This window comes from Mustela erminea, chromosome 17 (genome assembly GCF_009829155.1).
Source record: "Mustela erminea isolate mMusErm1 chromosome 17, mMusErm1.Pri, whole genome shotgun sequence".
Taxonomy (NCBI): domain Eukaryota; kingdom Metazoa; phylum Chordata; class Mammalia; order Carnivora; family Mustelidae; genus Mustela; species Mustela erminea.
Window position 1 is genome coordinate 24,206,120 of NC_045630.1, and position 21,910 is coordinate 24,228,029.

The 21,910-nt window shown below is 37.9% G+C and overlaps 1 protein-coding gene across 8 annotated transcripts in view; it reads right to left on the bottom strand.

Annotated features, from left to right (window-relative positions):
- RASAL2 (RAS protein activator like 2) overlaps positions 1 to 21,910 on the bottom strand; it is a 365,886-nt gene that overhangs the window by 30,405 nt on the left and 313,571 nt on the right. For all 8 annotated transcript variants that reach the window (XM_032317292.1, XM_032317291.1, XM_032317289.1 and 5 more), the window contains 4 exons: positions 10,200 to 10,353; positions 8,005 to 8,103; positions 6,910 to 7,464; positions 4,352 to 4,496 (listed from right to left, as the gene is read on the bottom strand). In XM_032317292.1, coding sequence (XP_032173183.1) covers positions 4,352 to 4,496; positions 6,910 to 7,464; positions 8,005 to 8,103; positions 10,200 to 10,353 — 953 coding nt within the window. The remainder of the gene's footprint in view (positions 1 to 4,351; positions 4,497 to 6,909; positions 7,465 to 8,004; positions 8,104 to 10,199; positions 10,354 to 21,910) is intronic.

Consider the following 21,910-nt stretch of genomic DNA (forward strand, 5'->3'; position numbering starts at 1 on the left):
GCCAAACACAGATTCGAGTAACGGTCTCTAGACTTACCTCTTGTGAAGGGGACAGACCTTCATCAGAGCACAAAATTGTAGCAGAACATTTCTTCATATAATATTTGTCCAGAGAAATTTAGTTTAGAAGCACTGTTCATATACTCCCTCCTCTGGAGAGATATGCCCATATTCCCTAAAAGAACAAATCCTTACCTTCCCTGTTCATCCTCCACTATTCACTATACCTTATGTATGTTCTAGTGTTCCATGTCTCACGCTGCAGGGGATTATCTGTTCACATGTCTGTCCCATGGTCACGTCTCTGGGATAAATGCCCTTGGGGGTCAGAGGTCAGCTTCAACTCATGCTTGAATTTCCAGCCTATCAAATAGCTCCCAAAGCACTGAAGATGCTCAATATTTACCAAAGATGACTGTATGTATTCTTAGGTTTTTAGAGGTCTTAATGACAGAGGAGTGGATTTTGCAACGATCCCTTCAAATCTGCTTATCTCTCTCAAGGTTCAGCCTAGTTCTTCTCTTTCTTTCTTTTTTTAAGATTTTATTTATTGAATTGACAGAGAGATAGCACAAGAAGGAAGAGCAACAGGCAGAGGGAGGGAGAAGCAGGCTCTCTGTGAGCAGGGAGCCCAATGTGGGGCTCGATTCTTGGACTCTGGGATCATGACCTGAGCCAAAGGCAGATGCTTAACTGACTGAGCCACCCAGGTGCCCAAAATGGCAACTTTGAACTAAATTTTCTCTGGAATTCTTCAAGCAGCCTGGAAACAGTATCTATTCTTTTTTTTTTTTTTTTTGCCCAAAGTGTATGAAATATAACTAAACTTTAATTATACTGAGTGTTCAGCTGTCCTTATTAATTTTTTGGTTTACTGAGACTTCACTGTGAAGCCTCTTTATAGAATAATTATTATAAAACCTTTCTCAATTGTAGTATTAGAGACTCCTGCCACAGTAAGTACAGTTTCATATGAAAATAACTGAATTCTTCTCAGGCAACTGAAAATTGTGCAGTTCTTCAGGGTTACTACTTGAAAAATCACATTACTATCTCAAACCATACAAAATCAGTCTGAATTTACACTGGCTCCAAGACACTGTTGGTTGTTTTCAAAAGAGCATTTCTCTCAGAAAAGTAAAATATGGGAGAAGAGACAGCTATTGAGCATCTAGGATATTAAGGCTAACTAGAAATTGGGAAGTTAAGCAGGAAGAAGACAGTAGAATCTCCATCCTGAAGCATCTTACTACTTAATTTTGTTTATGCTTTTGGAAGCAGCAGCCATTTTCACTACCCCGGTCTCTGCTCTTGGGTTATAAATATGATAATAGAGATCTATGTGGGGTTATTTGAGTTTCTTCTCATGGTCACTGAATTTTCATGTCTCATTTAGCCCATCAGCTATTTAGTTATTCTCTCTCATATCATAGCACTTGCATCCACTTTTCACTTTGGAAATTATTTATTTGGAAATTTGTGTATTAGTACACCGAATGGCAGAACATAGATTTTGATTTTTAAGAAGTAGTAGTTAGTAAACACATATTTACCCCTACGTCCACAGAATGGAGACTACGATTTGAGATGTTTCATCATTGCCTTTTATAAGGCAATGCAAATCATTAAAGCAAGCCATGAGATAATACTTTATATGACTGTAATAAGCTCTTCAGGTGAGACTATGAACCTCTCTGTAACTTTCCCAATATCAGTGAAAATCCACTTTCACTATTCTTACAAATTCCCATTATATCTTAAACTAAAGCACATGACTTAGAGAAGAGAATATGAAGCTAGGAAGAAGGAAGAGAAAAAATTTACTTCTGCAAAGTAGGGATTAATCACTGCTACAGTGAGTCCACTTCATGTAAACACAGTGGGCCCATTTCTTTGGCAGTCATTCACACCATAGCCCGAAGAACCTGGTTCCTGTCCTCCTGAGAGCAGTCCCAGCCGCCACTAGTGCTCTTTACGTTGCCAAATGCAGTAGTTTTTTTCTTTTTAATCTCTGCCTTCCTCAATCTCTGACTTTATCCATGTTTTCGTGTCTTTCGGTGTCTAGGACTATTTTCTTGGTTTCCTTGTTTTCCATGTGTGCATGTGTGCTTTCTCTTTGTGATCACTTCCTGTTCCCCCTCTTCCTTCTGTCTGTATCATAAACCTAGGTGGACTGGAAGATCTGTAGCATCACTTATCCCTCCACATAGGTAACTCGGTCCAAAATTTCCAAGAGACACCTAGACAGATGTCTTGGAATTTCTCACCTAGAACCCCTGGGATTTCCTATTAGAACATCAAATTGAATACCTACAAAGTGGAAATACTTACTTTTCATCTCTCAAGCCTACTACTTCTGTGTTCTTTATTTCTGCCAAGAATCGCATCATCCTTCTAGTAACTCAAGGCCCAACATCCCTTGTGGTATCTGGTCTCCACCGCCTGCTCTGGCCCATTCTCACAAATTGACAAGCTGCCATGTCCCATCAGCTCCACTTCTTTCATATTTCTCAGACCCCCTTTCCTCTTACTCTTGGGGATGCCATCATTCAGAGGCTCCTGATTTTTGGCCTTCCTTCTTACAATGGCTTCTTAACTGGTCTCTGTTTTCAGTCGCTTTCTTCACCAACACATGTTAATCATTTTGGTAAACTAATTCTATTGAAAATACCCTGCTCAGGACTTGCAGTGGCTCAGCAGTGATTACTGTAAAATCTGAACTCTTCAGCCTGGATTCAAGGCTCTCAACAAATTGGTTCTCATTGTTTTTCTAATCTTTGTTGTTGCTATTGACTTGTCTGTTTCATTTCATTTTTCAGCTAATTAATTTTATTTCATACATGTCTGGTTCTCTCATACCTTTATATCTTTTTGTCCCTGTGGTTCTTTCCCTATGCTAATTCCTACTACTTTCCTTGTCCAATATCTGTTTTTATATAACCCTTCTAATTCTTCAAGCCACACACACACTGTTTATATATCTTACACGTGAAATTCCATCAGCTAGAATTAATTCTTTGGAAAAACACAGAATCTCCCTCTCTCCCTTTTTATAGGGATACCCTTACCTTATCTCCCCATTTTATAAACTCCTTGAGAGCAAAAATCGGTCTATTCATTCAACATAACTTACTGTCTACTCTTGACCATCACATGTGACTACTGAGCACTTGAAATGGGGCTAGTGCAAACTGGAATATGTAACAAAAGTGAAACACAAACCAAATTTTAAAGAGTTTGCATGAAAAAAAGTAATGTGCCTCACTAATAATTATTATACTGATAACTGGCTAAATAATATTTGGATATACTGGGTTAAGTATAATGTTATTAAAATTAATTCTACCTGTTTCTTTTTACCCTTTTTATACTGTGACCACCCGGGAATTTAAATTACTCACATGTGACTCATATTATGTTTGTGTATGATGGTGCTGCTCTACATTCTGTGGGAAATACTAGGGATATAAAGATAAAAGGAATGACTATGTTCTTCAAGAAACTCAATGTCATGATGTATGTCACCCAGCACAGTCCATTACTCTAGTGGTTTTAATGCCTGAATTTCATGACCAGATCTGGAATTCCAGGTTAGTGGCCTAGTCAGCAAGAACTACTGAAGGGGGAGCCCCTGGGTGGCTCAGTGGGTTAAAGCCTTTGCCTTTGGCTCAGGTCATGATCCCAGGGTCCTGGAATCGAGCCCCATATCAGGCTCTCTGCTCAGCGGGGAGCCTGCTTCCCTTCCTCTCTCTCTGCCTGCCTCTCTGCCTACTTGTGATCTCTGTCAAGTAAATAAACAAAAAAAAATCTAAAAAAAAAACCCCACACCAAACCAACAAACAAACAAAAAAAAACCCAAACTACTGACTGGGCAAAATTCTAGCAATCCTTCAGGCAGAAATTGGGAGTTAAGGGAACTCGCAAAAGTTTTTAACTTTTGATACATGATAACAAATGTTAACACTTTCAAGGTTTAGGTAATATATTTATATCGTAACGTAAATCATCAATACTTCGGGGGAAACAGGTACCCTCAGATCTAGTAGTGACATCCACTTACATTGTGTGTCTTAGTGTCAGGAACTTAGGGCCCCGGGGGTAGCTGCATATGCTGATGAGCTTTCTCCTTCTGTACATATTGCAATAAATCAACGTGTAATAAAGCAGTACCACTTGTGAGTACTACTACAGAGAAACTTACAGCTGGAACTCAAACTTTAACACTCTAGTCAGCTAGAACTAAGCAATATGCTGAATTTGAGTTCAATTTGTTTGTCCTATGAGGGTGAAATAACAAAACTGAAATAACAAAACTGAAAAGCAAAGAAAACAATGTGCTTCTTCTCCATACCCAGTGCGTCGTGAAGATACTGCTGTCCCACCAACTTGAGGTACTCCTCAATAGATTTGGTGGCAATGGTGTTCTCTCTGAAAATCAAGACGTCGTGCTCTCCACAGCGATCCACCTCGGACATCACTAAGTCGGTGAGAAAATCCTGGTGGCAAATGTTCAATCAGGCACAAAGCAAATGAATAAATAATATGCGCTACAAGAAATCGATGAAATATCAGACATCCTGAGAATGCTGCTTTAAGACTAAAGCTGCATGATTCATTTGGAAAAAAAAAACAAAAAAAACAAAAGTCAATTGGAATAAAAGCTATCACCGGCCCTAGGTTTAAAATTCCGCCAAAGGTTTTCCATCATACTTTTGATAAAGACCATACGTCTATATGCGGCCCACAAGTTCCTCTATTTTCTGGTTTTCGTCCACCTTCCCAGCATCCTTGTATACCCATTGTCTCTGCACTCCATTCCAGCCACAAGGCCCTCAAACACCACCAAGCCCCTTCTAACATAGGATGCTGTCTATTAGCCACAAAGCTTCGCAAATGCTGTTCCCAGTTCTGCCTCACTCCTACCGTCGCTTCTGCCCTCACTCTCATGGAGTTAATTCCTCAAATCCTTTGATTCTAGTTTGTACCTCATTTCCTCAGTGAGGCCTTCTCTGAACCAGCATCAGTCAGGTCTCCTATTCCCCACTCTCACAGTCTCATATTTATTTTTTTCTCTGCATTTCTCACTGTAATCACACATTTGTTTCTGTAAGAACTTGATTATTATCTGTTTTCCCAAGAAGACCATAAACCCCATGAGGCCAAAGACAGTGTCTATTTTTAGTCATTTCTAGATCTTCACTATTAGTTTCTGGTACATATAAGGTGCTCAATATATCAGAGTTATAAACTGGTCCATGCTGTCAACATGGAATTTCTTAAACTTAACACCTGAACTCATCTTCTAGGCTAATTATCTATCTATCTATTCATCTATCAATCCCCATCCATCTATATACACATTCACCCAGAAAAAAGGAATAAAGAGAAATAAAGTCCTTAAGAATAGCTTGTTCGTTCCTCAATCATCTTAAAGATTAACTTGATGTAAAAGTCAATGTTTATTGTTATTTAGTTTAAATGTAGTAACATCATATTTGGAGTGTTATATATTTCAGTCTCCAAAACCAAAAACAAAGGAAATATGCTGACTTACTTTTACTTTAAAATTAAGCATTTTGAACAGTAATGGGATTTACTCTGGGGCAGCTCAACAAAGTAAGAGTTACAAATGTAGGAATCACTACTACAACTCATGTACTAAGGAACAGGAGGAAACTTATGGGGGTGATGAATAACATTTTGTGTCTTGACTGTGTGGTTTTCGTGGGTGCATAATATGTCAAAATTCACTGCACTTTCCACTTAAAATGGGTGTATTGTATATAAACTGTACCCAATAAAATTGTTTTAAAATATCCTATATATACACATGATATGGATATATATATATAATACATACATATATATATATATATATATATATATATATATATATATAAAATACATATATATCTTGAGCCTTAAGCAATGGAAGAGCAGAATGACCATATTCATACCTATTCAAAGATGAAATTCAAACTTCAATGGCACCTCACCCCAAACTCATATGCATTTGTAATACTAAAAAACTCAAAATTATTATCAAAACACTCAACTACAAAAATGATAATCATAGGAAGGCAGTCAGATAAGGGACTATATATTGAGTATACTGATATATTATTATGATTTGTATCAAGAAATCTTAAAAGCACTTGCTTTTATTATTTGGTTCTAAATAAATTATTCTAGCTGTGAACTCTAGATCTAAAATATGATTTTACCATGATCCATTTCATTGACTCTAATGAAGACTCAGCCTAGCGAATACACCGCATAGAGATGGTAATTATCATAGTTTGGGCTGATCAAAGACTATCAGCTGGTTGGTTTTCTTCATATAATTAGCATATTTCTCTTTTTTCCATCTTCCTGAATTTTTACTTCTATCCAGGATGAAATGAGGTTAAGACTATCATGAAACAGCTGCTAATCAAAACCCTTTACATGAAGACTCTTATTGATGCCTACCATGCTTCTGGAATGCCTCCTTCTGTGACTAGGGAATGGAGTCATCAGATAATCTTAACTTAAAATATAGTGAGGAATATAACCATTATACAGCACACTCTGGAATTAAAGATAATCTTGAATACACTATGGGATTAGCACACCAATTGTACCATTTCTTTGGTCAGAAAATAAAGAGCTAGCCCTGATATCTATGTTTCATGCAAATGGACTTTAAAATAAATATCTGCTGGTTTCTCCATGTTACTTCTTTGTTTTGTAATCCCCAATTCCTGGATATACTACTACTACTACTAGGCTTCCTTCCTAAAAAATTTTTTTTAATCATTAGCAAAGCATTCTTCTCCAATTTAGATCTCTGCATGAAACACAGTATATATATACTTCTTCATAAAAGGGAAGAGATGTTGGGTAATGCAGCCCTCCTTTTTCACTTACCTTGGCTCTGCCAGTACTTTGAAGAATGTGCACTAAGGCACAGGCCAACTCCTCTTTATTTCTCACACTGATTACTGGTTCAAGGACAGAACACAGCATGGTGTAGTTGCTGGTGACAAATTCTGCGAATTCTTTGTATTGCTCCATAGGCAGAATGGTGATAGTTTGGAAACGTGATTTAATTCGAATAGAAGGTCCTCCTGTCTTTCCTTTGTTGGGTGTAGGGGTACTCACTGGGTACCATTTTTCTACAAATTGGCGACCAGTCACACTGGCAGTGGGAATGTTGACTAGCCCTACATAATTATTCTTGTCTTTTTTTTTCTTTTTTTCCACATCTTTATAAATGTGAACTGTGATGCTATGAAGAGGTGGAAGGCTGTAGAATTCAAAATGTTCACCCCAGAAAATATTATCTGCTTTGGTCTTGCTGGTTGTACGAGCAAAGAGGGTATCATCAAGGCACAGTTCACAGAAATATTTCTTTTTAGGGGCAAGGTCCTTGGCTTCAATGATCCACAAACGAAGAACATTTTCAGCTCGTCTGCAATTGTCCTATAAGAAAGCAACAAAGTTGAGTTGGAAAGTTGAAGTCCTAGAAAAACAACATTTTAATTTTAAAGTAGGTGATATTGACCATGCACTTTATTAAGGGCAGTCATTAAATAATGAAAGGGATTCTTTCTCTTTGTTCAGGAAAATAGCAAGCTCTAAATAAGAAGATAACAGAATCTTAGCCTCATACAGTCAATTTACTTGGGTTAAAAAAAATATCCTGTAATGTAAGTCCTAAAAGGCCAGCCTAGTGGCAACTGGCCCAGTTTCTGCAAATAAAAGAAGAGATAAGTAGTTAAGAAACTAGTGTTCTAGTCCCACTTCTGTCATGCACCAGCTTCTCACCTGGGCTCATCATGTAACTTGTGAGTCTTCTTACCCACACGGGTAAAATCACAATAATATCTGCAATAAGATTATTTTGAGTGTAAAATGGCATAACATGTAAGTAAAAATTAAGGTGTGATTGCCGCATTTACCTTCTATCAACTTATTGCTTACAGAGGTATACATTTTTTAGACACTCAAAGCCACTATTACCTTATTTGGTTGAACTGTCCTACGAAGGTTTTCCATCCACTTATCTCTCTCTGAAGCGGAGTTACAGCTGAAGCATTTACTTCCACTTAAATATGTAACCTTCAACATAAAGATTAGAGATAAGGAAAAGGAAACAGGATTTGGGGGCTCTATCTTTGTCATTCTAACCTTGTGAGTTACAAATATGCTATGAACCCAAATTGTAACGTACAAAACCAAAATGATACTTGGTGGTTCCATGACGTCTCTATTCTACATCTACATCTGCTTTTTTTTCTCTCATGGAGGGAGCATTCACACTCATTTCCAGGTAGGAAAACAAAAGCCACTGAGAATTCAGGTCAGAACCTAAAACTGGCCTTCAGTTCAGAAAGATCAATATTAAGAACCTTCCAGGCCACATCTTCAAATACTTGCGAACAAATATGCTCGATATAACTGAAAATGCAAGGGAACCTCTAAATAGCTTATCAAATTTCTTGGAACTGCCTTCACTAAAATATTACAGAAAGGGTATTCTATGAAAGTGAGAAGAGTTAGCAGTACTGAATTAATGTCTTTGGAACCCATTTCTTCTCCACTAGGCAACAAGCTTGTCCATTTCCAGTTATTGATCACTATTATCACTGTCCTTTAAAAATGAACATGCTGTCTATATACTCAGAACCTAACACTGGGCCTGGTATGCAGTCTGTTGAACTGAGGTCCACAAATAGGGGAAAATTCACATGACTTTGGTAAAAAAAAGAACACCAATAAATGGCCTGCCCAAATAGTTTGAATGTGCTCACATATTAATTCAATCCACACTTACAACCTAGTGAATGAGATCAGATTATGCATGCTGTTCAATATGGTAGCTACTAGCCACGTGTGGCTACGTGAACCCCTGAAAAGGAGTTAGTCCAAAACGAGATGTATTGTAAATATAAAATACACATCATGTACACATTTTGAATACTTAGCTTAAAAAACAAAAAGGATATAAAAAAATCTCACTGATAATTTTATATTAGTTACATGTTAAAATGATACTTGGGTTTAATAAAATTTTAGATTTTAGATTTCATATTTGGTTAATTTATATTTCTGTTGGATAGGGTGGATCCATAAGAACAGGAATCAAACACCTTTCAACTTCTACACCATCTATCACAGCATTCATATTAGTCAGTCATTCATATTAGTCACTAAATTCACGCTAGTTAACCAAATCTTAATCTGAACAATTATACATACATACATATATAATTATGTAATATAATATATATGGATCTGTTTATATATGTGTAGTTTTTTTTTATTAAAGATTTTATTTATTTGACAGACAGAGATCACAAGTAGGCAGAGAGGCAGGAAGAGAGAGTTAACAGGAAGCAGGCTCCCTGCTGAGCAGAGAGCCAGACACAGGGCTCAATCCCAGGACCCCGGGATCATGACCTGAGCCGAAGGTAGAGGCTTTAACCCACTGAGCCACCCAGGCACCCCTATATATGTAGTTTTAAACTTTAAATTACAAAATTGGTCAATTGTGTACATTTAGTTTTAGAGGGAGAAATTACCTTAGAAAAAGTGATGGTCATAATTTATTGGTGAAGAGCAATTTATTCATTAAAGAAACCAGGCACCTGCAATGTGCCAGGGACTAGGCTGTGTGCAGGGGATTATAAAAATAAATAAGACAAGGTCTCAGATCTTGAACTGCCGAGGTTGTACTTAGAAAAATTATGGTTTTGATCAATCTTCTCAAAGAATCATTAAAATTGGGGGCTTAGGTCTTCAGGAGAAAGATAAACAGTGGGTGTTATTTTTATCAAAACTAAAAAATTACTGAACCTAGGAAAAAATAAATGAAAGAATAAAAAATTTAAAAAGGGCAAAAAACCTATAAAATGAAAATACTAGCTTAGTAAATTATTGTTAGACTTGTTACCTCTGCCGAGAATATAATAAGAACCCATTATTTTGAAAGCAGACTAGGCCAAAAGGAATGAAAAACTATCAATAACTGTAATGACCAATATAATTAGATTAACAGATTACCAACTTTCTTCCTAAAAGTAGGCAATTTTCAGCAAGTGAAAGTCACTTAAGATGATCAAATCATTGATACCACCCACAGTAAAGAAATCATAAAACTACTGGCTAGAAAATCTGTTTGGTTAACCTCTCTTCCTTCTTTCTATGCTTTTTACCTCAAAGCAGAAGTCTTGCCCAAGGATGCTACTATGGAGTGGTTTCACTGACACAGGCTCTCCTCTGCCTAGATCCAGACATTCCACCGCACTGCAAGGGCTCAGCAAGGACTCATGGGAACGTGACTCTTTTAGTTTAGGCAGACCTCGAGCCCTAAAAGTAGAAGAAGATATTTTAGACCGTGTAACTCCTTGGCCAACAAGAAAATGAAGTACTGATACACTGGAGGTTAACAACAAATGTATAAATTCCCAAGGGAAATGTAAATAAGAGGCAAATTAGTAGTTAATCCATGATAATCACAGTAGCCATATTCACATGGCACATATAAACCACATACATATTTGTGTGTGTACACATACACACACTTTTTCAGTACAATATAAAAACATAACTTTACCAGTCTCAAGGGAGTTCAAAAAAACTCTACTACAAACATTGTTTTTATCTTCATTCCCATCTTGAAGATGAAGAAATAAATACTATTCAAGGTAGCTTACATATTCTTTTTTCAGGCAAAGGTATTATCAAAAGTTGTTTTCTTTCTTTCTTTTTTTATTGTCATAGCTTGAACCTCTTCTCTCCTTGATGAAATAGTGGTGGGTGAACCCTCATTCTGTTTCTTTCTGTTTTGGCAGAATAAACACATTCACACAAACAGTCAAAGCCAAACTTTTCAGCACAAGACCCTGCCTTTCAAAAGATCTGATTTCCATCTCAATGTGGAATTCTTTTCTGGCGAGCATTTGGTCATATCCACGCTTTACTGTATAAACATGAATAAAGAATAAAATGCCTTGAAGAAACCTCCCACTCTCAAAAAAAATGTTCAAACTCTCATCTAGAAGAACAAATCTTTGTCAACACCATTCAGGCACCCTGACTGATTCTGTTTCTCAGTTGTTTAAAAAAGAATGTTGGGCATGACTCCGGTCATGACAGGAGCTAGTTCCTCGCTGCCCTTCAAGATTGGGAAGTATTAATGAAGTCAAGCGATATAAAGTAAAATATTCTTGGATCCAGAACTAGATAGCCAAGTGGTTTTACTCAATAATTATAGAATTTATTGACTAAAACACCCAGAGTTAAATATATGTGTTTTGAGTAGAAGTACCCACTAGTACAGATAAAAAGAAATGTCTTGTGTAAAGACATTCATTTTTGTAAAACACATTGAATAAAGAGCTTCATTTATTTCCTTGAAACGACTACATTAACATTAATATCAGAGTGGCTTTCGATTAAATTATAAAGCAGTAAGTTAGAGGAAGCTCGCACTAAAGGCTGCTCTTTCCCTTTTGTTTCCATTCTCACATTATTTCATCAAGCTCCAGATAGGAAGAAACATCTTGAGCAGTAGGAATTTGCATCCATTCTTCTTTCCACACACATGAAAAACAACTACCATTTCATGTTTACACTGAAAAACATGTGTTCTGACACTCAGCAGCATATCTAAGGTCAAAAAGCTACTATGTCTATTTCCCATGGATAATACAAAGCATGTATGAAAGGGACAAATGCCACTGAATGTTCTGTACATAAGAATATAACAAGGTGACATTTCTTTCCTCCTGCTCTCTCGGGTAAGACAATGACATGTTATAAACCGCAAACACAGCCCCGCCACTATAAATAACTAAAGGCTACAAAAAATTTTTACTTCCACATAATTACCATCTAACCTTTCCCAGTATGTTTCATAGGGAGCCAGTGGAGTTAACGGGATACTGTAATGTTTTTGCAAACACGTATCCAACAGTCATTCCAGCCCATTTTTCCCAGGAGTTGTCTGGAAGCGAAAAGCCGCTCATGCTCAGGGGGTGAGCCTCCCAGTAGGAAAGACGGAGGCCTATTTGAAATCGAAGCAGGTATGGCAGAGGGCTTGCTTTTATTTGGAAAATTCTCAAGGCAAATATCCTCAAACAGAAATTAATTTGATTTTCAACAAAATAAACGCCTACCTACATGAAGCAATGGTACAGCCACGTGGCGGTGCAGCCCCAAACCATAGCGGAGCCGCATGTCCCACGTCGGGAGGCACTCTGTGTGCCTCCTCAGAAAGCAACCCTCTGCTTAGCAGCCAAGAGCCAACAGAACAGACTTTCCCTGCTGCCTTCGGGGACTGAGAACATCTTTGGGTAAATGTTTTCCAGGTGTAATTTCAAGTCTCCAACAGAAGTTGAACAGAAACCCAAAAAGGGAACATGAAGTCACCTTCCAAAGAGGCTGCAGAATAGGTAATATTCCTCCCTCTCCTCCTCAGGCTGAAGCCGGCCAGCCCCTCAGGTAACACAAACAAGGTGCTGGGCTCTAGGCTGGGCCTGTTGCCATGGCGCTCCGCCTAGAAGGAGAGCAGGGCTGGGAGGCAGCAGGGAGAAGCTGCGGTCTTAAGGACTTGGGAGCGTGCTCTGTGAACGTGACCATTTTAAGACAGGAAGGAAGGAATGGCAACGTCTACTACTCATTTTTAGTAACAGTTTCTCAAAGTCAGAGGCCGTTGGGAAAAAACAGGCAACTCTGTGGGTGGAAGAGCATCTCTTAAATAGAGGAACAAACCTGAGCTTTGGCTCATCTCCTCCATGATTCCCTGCCCTCCACTAGAAGGCATTCACTACATCCTACTTGTGAGAACAATCTTTCTCTCACATCTGTTCTATTTCCTTTGCAGTATTTACCCTAGTTTAATGTTCCCAGGTATTATTTTTTTATTAACTTATCTGGACTACACATTTTTTTTTTAAAAGAGAGAGATGGATAAAAATCCTTATTTACTGTTTTTACAATGCTGAACAAATTCCATTTTGATGCTTATGTCTAACTTCCAAAAGCAGCCATCAACAGATATTACAATCAAGACATCTGGAAATAGAATCCAAAACTTCTCCTAGTTATTGAAATTGCAATGATTAATTTGTAGTTCACAATCTCCTATTGTTCAGCATGTAGGTATGTGTGTGTACACACACTTATACCCTCATACCCATGAACTGAACACCAAAGTCACTAGTATGTTCAACATTACTACTGAATAAATAAGCAAGCCCTTCCTGTATTGGAAAAAATGTCTCTGGGAAGACAGAAGTAATTCCCAGAGAAGCAGGATTACAGTAAACAGGAAGATCAAGCAGCCTGGGAATGGTTTGAGGTGGTGGTGGGGGGAGGTATTATCAGGCAAATGGTTTTATGTAATAGCATTAGTAACTCACATCCCCTCTAAATCATGTTTATCTCCTCCTGTACCTTCATGGGAATTGATTTTTCTTAACTCTGCTAACTAGAGAGTTTTAAGAACCCTGTATGGCACAACAGCTTACTTCTATAATGTAAAGTAGAAGGTGGATTTACAGAGAGAATAATTGGAGTTTAAGGTCATTTTTCCCAGTCCAGTCTGACGATGGCCTTCATCAAGGAACCTAGCCTTGAAAGTGGACCTTGTGAATCTCTTGACTACTAGCCAGAGTTCTCTTCCCAACTTCTGCACGTCTGCCTCCAAACCCCATCATCCCAAACACTAAGTAAGAATCATTCAGGGCTCCAGTCTAATTATTTCTTGGTTTAATTGGGAAACTGCTTTCCAGAAGCAATTTTACTTTCAATTAAGGAACACCGTATTCTTTACATTTTTGTTTTAAGGTCAGCAAACAGCCTTGATTGCTACGTAAACTCCAAGGCCTCCAGCAAGGTGATGGGTAAGGGTTAAAAATGTAATTGCTTTGGTGATGAAGATTACCTGCTGCTTCTGACCTATTTAAGAGATAAACTACAAGAGAAGCCTTCAATTACTCACTACAGTGAATAAGTATTTCATTGCTTTAACCCACATCCCTATCTTAAATCAGTCTTAGAAGACAAAAGTGAAGGGTTGGGGGATGGGGAGCCAATGCACACACCACTGGTACACTGATAGAAAAAAAAAAGGAGCCAAACAACTCTGATTAGTGTGATGTTAAGTAAAACACAGCTGGATTTTTCTCAGCTTCACCATTCAATTTTTTAAAAAGCCGTATTTCCCCCAAAGTGCCAGTGGTGCTTGGATGTGCTAGCTCAATCTGCCATGTGTTTACCGATTCAGTCCCAAATCATCCAGGAAACTTTTAATTAAAAATGCTTATTGCCACACAAAATCCTGCACTCCAGAGCAGGTGAATTTCTGCTGGGCTTGGCAGTTATGATTCCAGATCACTTCACTGAATTCTTGAAGAAACAGCTCAGCCGTAAGGTGGGTGCAGAAATGTTATTCACTAGTATGTATTCCTAAGGCACTTTACCTTGTTTGAGAATTTCCCAGGTAGTAACTAACAAGATTCAGAATCCTAATACTCTACCAATAAATACGCATAGGGTCCAATAAGTTTTTAAAACTTGCATCTGAGATCTCACTCTGGGAAAAATGTGGCTTTACCTGAACCTTACATTTTATTGTTTATCGACCTTATACATCTTTTGAAAAAGGAGATCTTTCCCTGTGCTATAATTTTAAAGGTTTCCTTCCTTGGATTGAACAACAACAACAACAAAATAAATTAGAACTCATTCACCAGAATTCTACTTGTGGGCTCAGAAGAATGTCCTCCCTGAGGATCCTAGCTGCACTGGTTTATTTGCTGCAGTTAAAGCCAGTCCCTACTGCTTAAATTACTCACTGATTTTTATGTTAGCTTTAAAAAATATACCACACAACCACTCACACAAAAAGCTATTTATGGAAACATGACATATACTGCTGATCTTCCCTCTCCCTACTCTCAGCCTCTAGACAGGATGGTCTAATGAGCCCAACTGCTAACGGTAAAAAAGGATATTTGTCAGCCTGAGTTGTCACTTAAAATGAACAAACTCATGGTAAGGAAATATATCATCATAGACAAAAATGACATTCAACCTATCCTGGTACACATTCATATTTGGTACACATACAGGTATATAGGAAATGAAGGAAGACAAAAAAAAGAAAAACAAGATTATAAATATTAAAACATGTTTAGGTGGGCAGAAATCTCAACTAACCTCCAATATTACAGACACTAGGAACAATCTTTTTATAGAAACTGTGCCATGCTGTAATATACCTATTGCTTTTTGTCTTTAAGTTGCAAATGGAATAAGATCTACTACTGCCTACTGAATTAAACACAACTATATTGAATTTTTAAAACCCCATAAAACAATGTAAAGAAAAGGGAACCTTCTTATACTGTTAGTAGGAATGCAAACTGGTACAGTCACTCTGGAAAACAGTATGGAGATGCCTCAGAAAGTTAAAAATAGAGCTATCCTATGATCCAGCAATAGCACTATTAGGTATTTGCCCAAAGGACACAAAAATACTGATTTGAAGGGATACAAAGGACACAAAAGTACTGATTTGAACATGCACCCCCATTTATAGCATCATTATCAACAATAGCCAAAATATGGAAAGAGCCCAAATGTCCACCAACTGATAAATGGATAAAGAAGTTGTAGTGTATATACACAATGAGATATTACTCGGCCATAAAAAGAATCTTGCCATTTAACAACAACGTGGATAGAGCTAGAGAGCATTATGCTAGGTGAAATAAGTCAGAGAAAGACAAATACCATATGATTTCACTCATATATGGAATTTAAGAAATGAAATAGATGAATGTGTGGGGGCAAAAAAAGAGGGAGGCAAACCATAAAACAGTCTCTTAACTACAGAGAACAAACTGAGGGTTGCTGGAGAGGTCATGGGTGGAGGGGGATGGGTGAAACAGGTGAAGGGCATTATGGAGGGCACTTGCTGTGACGAGCGATCCATTACTAAATTCTACACCTGAAACTAATATTTGACTCTACGTTAAACTAGTTGGACTTTAAATAAAATGTGAAACAAACAAGCAAAACCAACTAAACCAAACCATACTCACAAACAACTCAACTAACATACTTACTAGTTAAAGAGTGATTGAAAAGACTAACAACTTTACTCTTTCTCCAATTTAGGTTAGACTTTTGGTCTCATAATTGCTATACAGTAAGTATCGGTGAGAGGAGTATAAATGAGGAAAAACTGGTGGAATTCAATGACATTTACTTCTTACTCATTCTTTTTTTTTTTTTTTAAAGATTTTATTTATTTGACAGAGAGAGATCACAAGTGGATAGAGAGGCAAGCAGAGAGAGAGGAGGAAGCAGGCTCCCTGCTGAGCAGAGAGCCCGATGTGGGTGGGACTTGATCCCAGAACCCTGAGATCATGACCCGAGCCGAAGGCAGAGGCTTAACCCACTGAGCCACCCAGGTGCCCCAACTCATTCTTAAACTCTTGACTATTTGCTTTCCCATTACTTTCTCCTTCAGTTGAATATATATGTATGAACTAATGTATCCATCCAACAATTACTTGGTGTACATTATATGTCAGGCACTATACTAGAGGTAGATGCAAGAAATACAATGGTGAAGAAAGGCATAGTCCTTGTACTCACCACAGTTTATCATCTGGTTAGCCATTAAAATAAAATGTGGTAAGATCTATGAAAAAGGATGCAAAAGAGGCTCTATGAGCATTTACCAAGGGCCCTGGATCTTAACTGGGATTCAGAGAAACTTTCTTGGAGGAAAAAATAATGTGAACTTGTGACCTCAACTTAGCTCCATGCAGACCTGGAGGTGTAGTTCTAGAGGGAACTGCTAGCCTGTTGAGAAGGCCTGTAGTGAAAGTATTCAAGTCTGAGGTGTTTAAGGAACTGAAGAGAATTCAGCACTGTGGCTCTGGTGCAGTGTGGGTGAGTACAGGGAAAGAGAGAAGAGGGGTGGGGATCACTGAGGCTTAAGAAACACCATGATGGGACTTGTAGTAATGTGGGTGTTTCAATTTGGAACAAACAAACAAACAAAACAAACAAAATAAAACAACAGTGGATGGACATGGAAAGGTTTTGTGTGGTTGAGGGGGAACAACCTGATCAGAAGTGTACCTCAGTAAGAGTACTCTGGCTAAGGTGCGGAGAAAAGAGAGGCACAAAGAGAGGGCAGACAAGAAATGGAACACTTAGAGACTAAGTTCACAGATTATGGCAGTAATGTGAATCAAGATCATGAACAATAGATTAGCAGAAGTGGATGGATTTGAGAGATAATTAGAAGGTAAATAGGTCTTAGGCTTAGCAGCCGGTTAAGCATCTGTCTTCGGCTCAGGTCATGATCCCAGGATCCTGGGAGAGTCCCGTATCAGGCTCCTTGCTCAGCAGGGAGCCTGCTTCTCCCTCTGCCTCTGCCTCTCTCTCTCTCTTTCTGTCTCTCATGAACAAATAAATAAAATCTTTTTTTCTTTAAAAAAAAAAAAAGGTTAAAAAAAAAAAAGAAGAAGGTAAATAGGTCTTAATGATGGAATGCTGGAGGAATCAGGGAGAGAGTAGAGCCGAGGATGAGCTCCTGGGCAGAAAGATGGTGATATCCTTTACAGAGATGGGGAATGAAAGGCAACACGTGTTGAAGTGAGGGTGGAAATGAAATCAAGTTATGTAAAAGATAAGTTCAAGGTTTCTCTGAGTAGATATTTGCTGTAGACTGAATGTTTGTGTCCCCCCACCCACAAATTTATGTTGAAATGTTAAACTCTAAGGTGATGGTTATTTGGAGGTGTGACCTATGGGAAGTGATTACATAATGAGAGTGGAGCCCTCATGAATAAGATTTATACCCTTATAAAATACACCCAGGAGAGATCCACTGCTCATTCCCCCATGTGAGAACACAGTGAAAAGATGGAACTTTTGAATCAGAAAGAAGGTCCAGACCAGATACCGAATCTGCCTGAGATTTGTTCTTGAACTTCTCGGCCTCTGGAACTATGAGAAATAAATTTCTTTTTATTATAAGCTACCTAGTAGTCTACAGCGTTCTGTTATAGCCCCCCTGACTAGACTAAGACTCTATGACTACTGCAAGACAACATGCAGGTCAAGAAGAAGTCTTAAGAAAATAACCCAAGGAATGCTAGTATCTAAACCTATAGATCTGACAAAAAAAGAGACCGAAGAATTTAAAAGACTGAAGAAAACTTAAAAGACTGGAGTATAAAAGCCCGGAAAGAGAGCCCTCAAGAAGCATGGACTGTCCATTACTGCAGATCAGTATGTTAAAATATTAATAGTAGCCGCTGGATATGTGGACTGAGAAATAATTGAGACTTCGGTAAGAGTAATTTCAGTGAAGCAATGAGGACGAAGATAAGACTGCAGTAGGCAGAGATAATGAATGGGATGTGAGAAACTGGAGACTAACTCATGGAGTCTGACAGTGAAAAGGTGGGAAATAGCTAGAGGGAAACATGAGGTGGAAATGGGCTTAAAGGTGCTTCTCCCCCGCCAATGAATCACTTTCTTCCCCTTAAACAATGAAGAAATAAACACTCATGGGTAATAAATTCCAAGAGCCTAGAAGGTTGGAAGGTGAAGAATATAAATAAATACAGGTACCTTCCTCAATCTCCTGGAGAAAATACTATTAACAACGCTTGTGACCCTTCCTTTTATACGCAGATAACCAAATATATACATATACATTGCACACACACACACACACACACACAGATTTCTACCATACTTTTTTTCCTTAAGAGTGTATTTTGGACTTCTGTTCATATTGGAACAGATAGATATGATTCGCCTCTTCTTAATAACCATACAGAATTCCCCTATGGGCCTATAGTGGTTTAACCAGTCCCTGAGGACCATCTCAGTCTTTTTTCTTTTCTTTCTTCCTTTCCCTTCCCATCCCTTTTCTTCTTCTTTTTTCTTTTCTTTCTCTTCTGTGATCACCACCCAGTTTCAAAAAGTATCTTAGTATACATATCTTAATGCACATGTGCATGATTTATGGTTTAGATGTGAAACTGCTAGATTGAAGAGATCATATATTTAAAATTTTGATATTGCTAAATTATCCTACATAAAATATGGCATTATAAAAAGAAATATGGCATCAATTTAAACTCCTACAAATGATGCGTGTTTCTATATAGGCTATCACCAAAACTGGATATGGCTGAACTTGAAAAACTTTTGCCAGGATAATTGGTGAAAAACTGTATTTCATTATTGTTTTCTTATGCATTTCTTTATGGGTTTGAGACATTTTAATATAATCATTGGCAATCTCAGTTACCTTTTCTGTGAGTTACAAGCTGCTATTTCATGTTCTTAAACCTTTTTTCTAATTGCTGAACTTAACTGATATGTAAATGTTCTTTGCATGTTAATTAGTACTTTTCCTGTCATAGTCATAATTACTTCCCCCAGTTTATGCTTAGAAAGAATTCTTCCATTCCAAGATCATAAGAAATCCAGCTACTGTATTTTCTTTTAGTGCTTTTGTTTTATTTTTTCACCAAATACATTTGGATTTATTAGGGGAGGAGAGACAAAAAGGAGTACAAAAGGGAGTTAGCTTTTTATTTCAGCAAATTATGGAAACATAATGACCACAAACTGACACTTTCATTATCACTGCATTCTAGTCTACTCTTGTTAAGAGTTGCTATTTTGAGTACGTTTGCAGGTATGTCTATATGTGTGATTTTTACCTTCCATTTTCCTTTCCTTCTCAATCATTTCCTCAGCAAGTGAGGATCCATATCAACACATGCAACAGAATATAATGGAAAAGACACTCAACTCGGAGCCAAAAGCATGTATTTTTGTCACCTCAAACCACTCACTAGCTATATGTCATGTAGGACAAATAATTTATTCTTTCTGAATCTTAGTTACCTCATTTGTAAAATGTGGATAATGATTTCTCTTCCTACCCTTCACACAGTTACTGTGAGAACCAAATGTTATAATGTATGATTTCACAAACATTTCATAAACAACAGCACCATAAAAATGGGGCTAACATTGCAAACATGGGACTTTTTCACAGTGATATGACATGAGTTTATTTTATGTAAAGTGTTCATTTGGTTGAGATCAAGATAGTTATTCCTCAAAATATTCTTTGTTGTGAGAATATGAAGATAGATGGAATAAATGTACATGAACAACTTTTTCTATTAAGATAAAGCATTCTAATGAATGATTAAATGCTCTCATGACACAACTGGATTGGATTTTAGTTCATAAAACTAGGGGACCCTTAATTGGCCTACAGCAGTAAACACTGATAAGAGAAACTATAATCTATAGCCAGACTGTATTAATTAATAACCTGAAATCCAATAATTTCTGAGATACTGTCATTCTATGCACGTATACCATATTGAAAAATATTCTTCTCCTTTATTATATAGAATTCATTTGCAGTCTTCTGTTTCAGGCCAACAAACATTAAGTTCCTTGATAGGACAGGCATTGTGCGAAAGGATGAGGATACAAAAGCTGTTTGTACTCTTGACGAGCTTCCAATCTGCTGCAGTAAGCAGAAACATGAAAAGATAAATTCAGTAGAAAGTAATAAGGCCTATAAGAGTCCTGTAAGTTTGGCCATTAGTGGGTACATGGGATAGGTGCCTGCTTTAGGATGATGGATGGGAAGAACAAGGCAAAGAAGTCCAAAGGCATACAATTCCTTATTTGGGTATTGTTGCATGAGTATGAATTAGAATGTTATAAATTATGACAAAGGACGGGGGTATGACTAGGTAGTGGTATCTGGGACAGAGAGGGCAGCAAGATCAAAAGCAAAGAAATACAGAACTCCTATGACAGACTTGTCATAGGAGTGGTAGGAGATAATGCTGAGAGTTAGGTATAGACAGGGCCATGTTGCACTTTGTATGTTTTGCTAAAGACCACAGATTAATAAAGGTATTATATACACATCTGATGATAGTAAAATCGCAGTTTCAATTGAGACATAAGAGAAAACAGATTTGTATACTGAATTCAAGTACCAGACAAACTATAGAACTTACAAAGGAAATGTTCCAGAGCCAGTTCTATTACCTTGAACCTCTTAGAACAAGACGATAAAAAGTGGTCAAAGGGACACCTGGGTGGCTCAGTCAGTTAAGCATCTGCCTTCCGCTCAGGTCATGCTCGAGCCCCTCACTGGGCTCCCTGCTCAAAGGGAGTCTCCTTTCCATCTCCCTTTGCCCCTCCCCCCAGCGTGTGCGTGCGCTCTCTCTCTCTAAAATGAACAAATAAAACCTTAAAAAAAGAAGTGGTCAGAGTATGAAGAAGGGAAAGCATTTTGTGAGAGAGAATTTTTGGAGAAAGCTGTGAGGCTCATCCCCCTGACTCCCACCAGGGAAATGGCTAGATGATGCATACAGGGTGAAGTTCGATTCCATCTGGAAAATCTAGATGATGAGAAATGACTAGATGTTGGTGGCAGAACCTAGAAGGGTTGATGCTTTTAGATTAGCCTACACTCCGAGAGGTTTGTCAGGGCAAAGGATGTGTGGGTATTTCCTGTGGAACAAGAGTACTACTAGAAGGGCAAAGAGAGCAGAAGAGCAAGGATTCTTTCCTAGAAATTGTGAAAGGAGTTGCTAGTGAACATCTGGGATAGACATAAACCCACTAACCTCAATGAAACCATAGATGAGAGCTCCTTAGAGATGAGACATTTGTGAAGTATTCCCCAACGTATCCCATGAGGAAACAGTAAGCTTTAAACATTGGGCAGGCTCAGATAGCATTATGGAGGGCTATGATAGTACTAGAACTTTATCGACTTTTTTCTCCTTTCTGTTTTCTCTTGCCCAGAACCTTCTGGCAACTTCTAAAACCA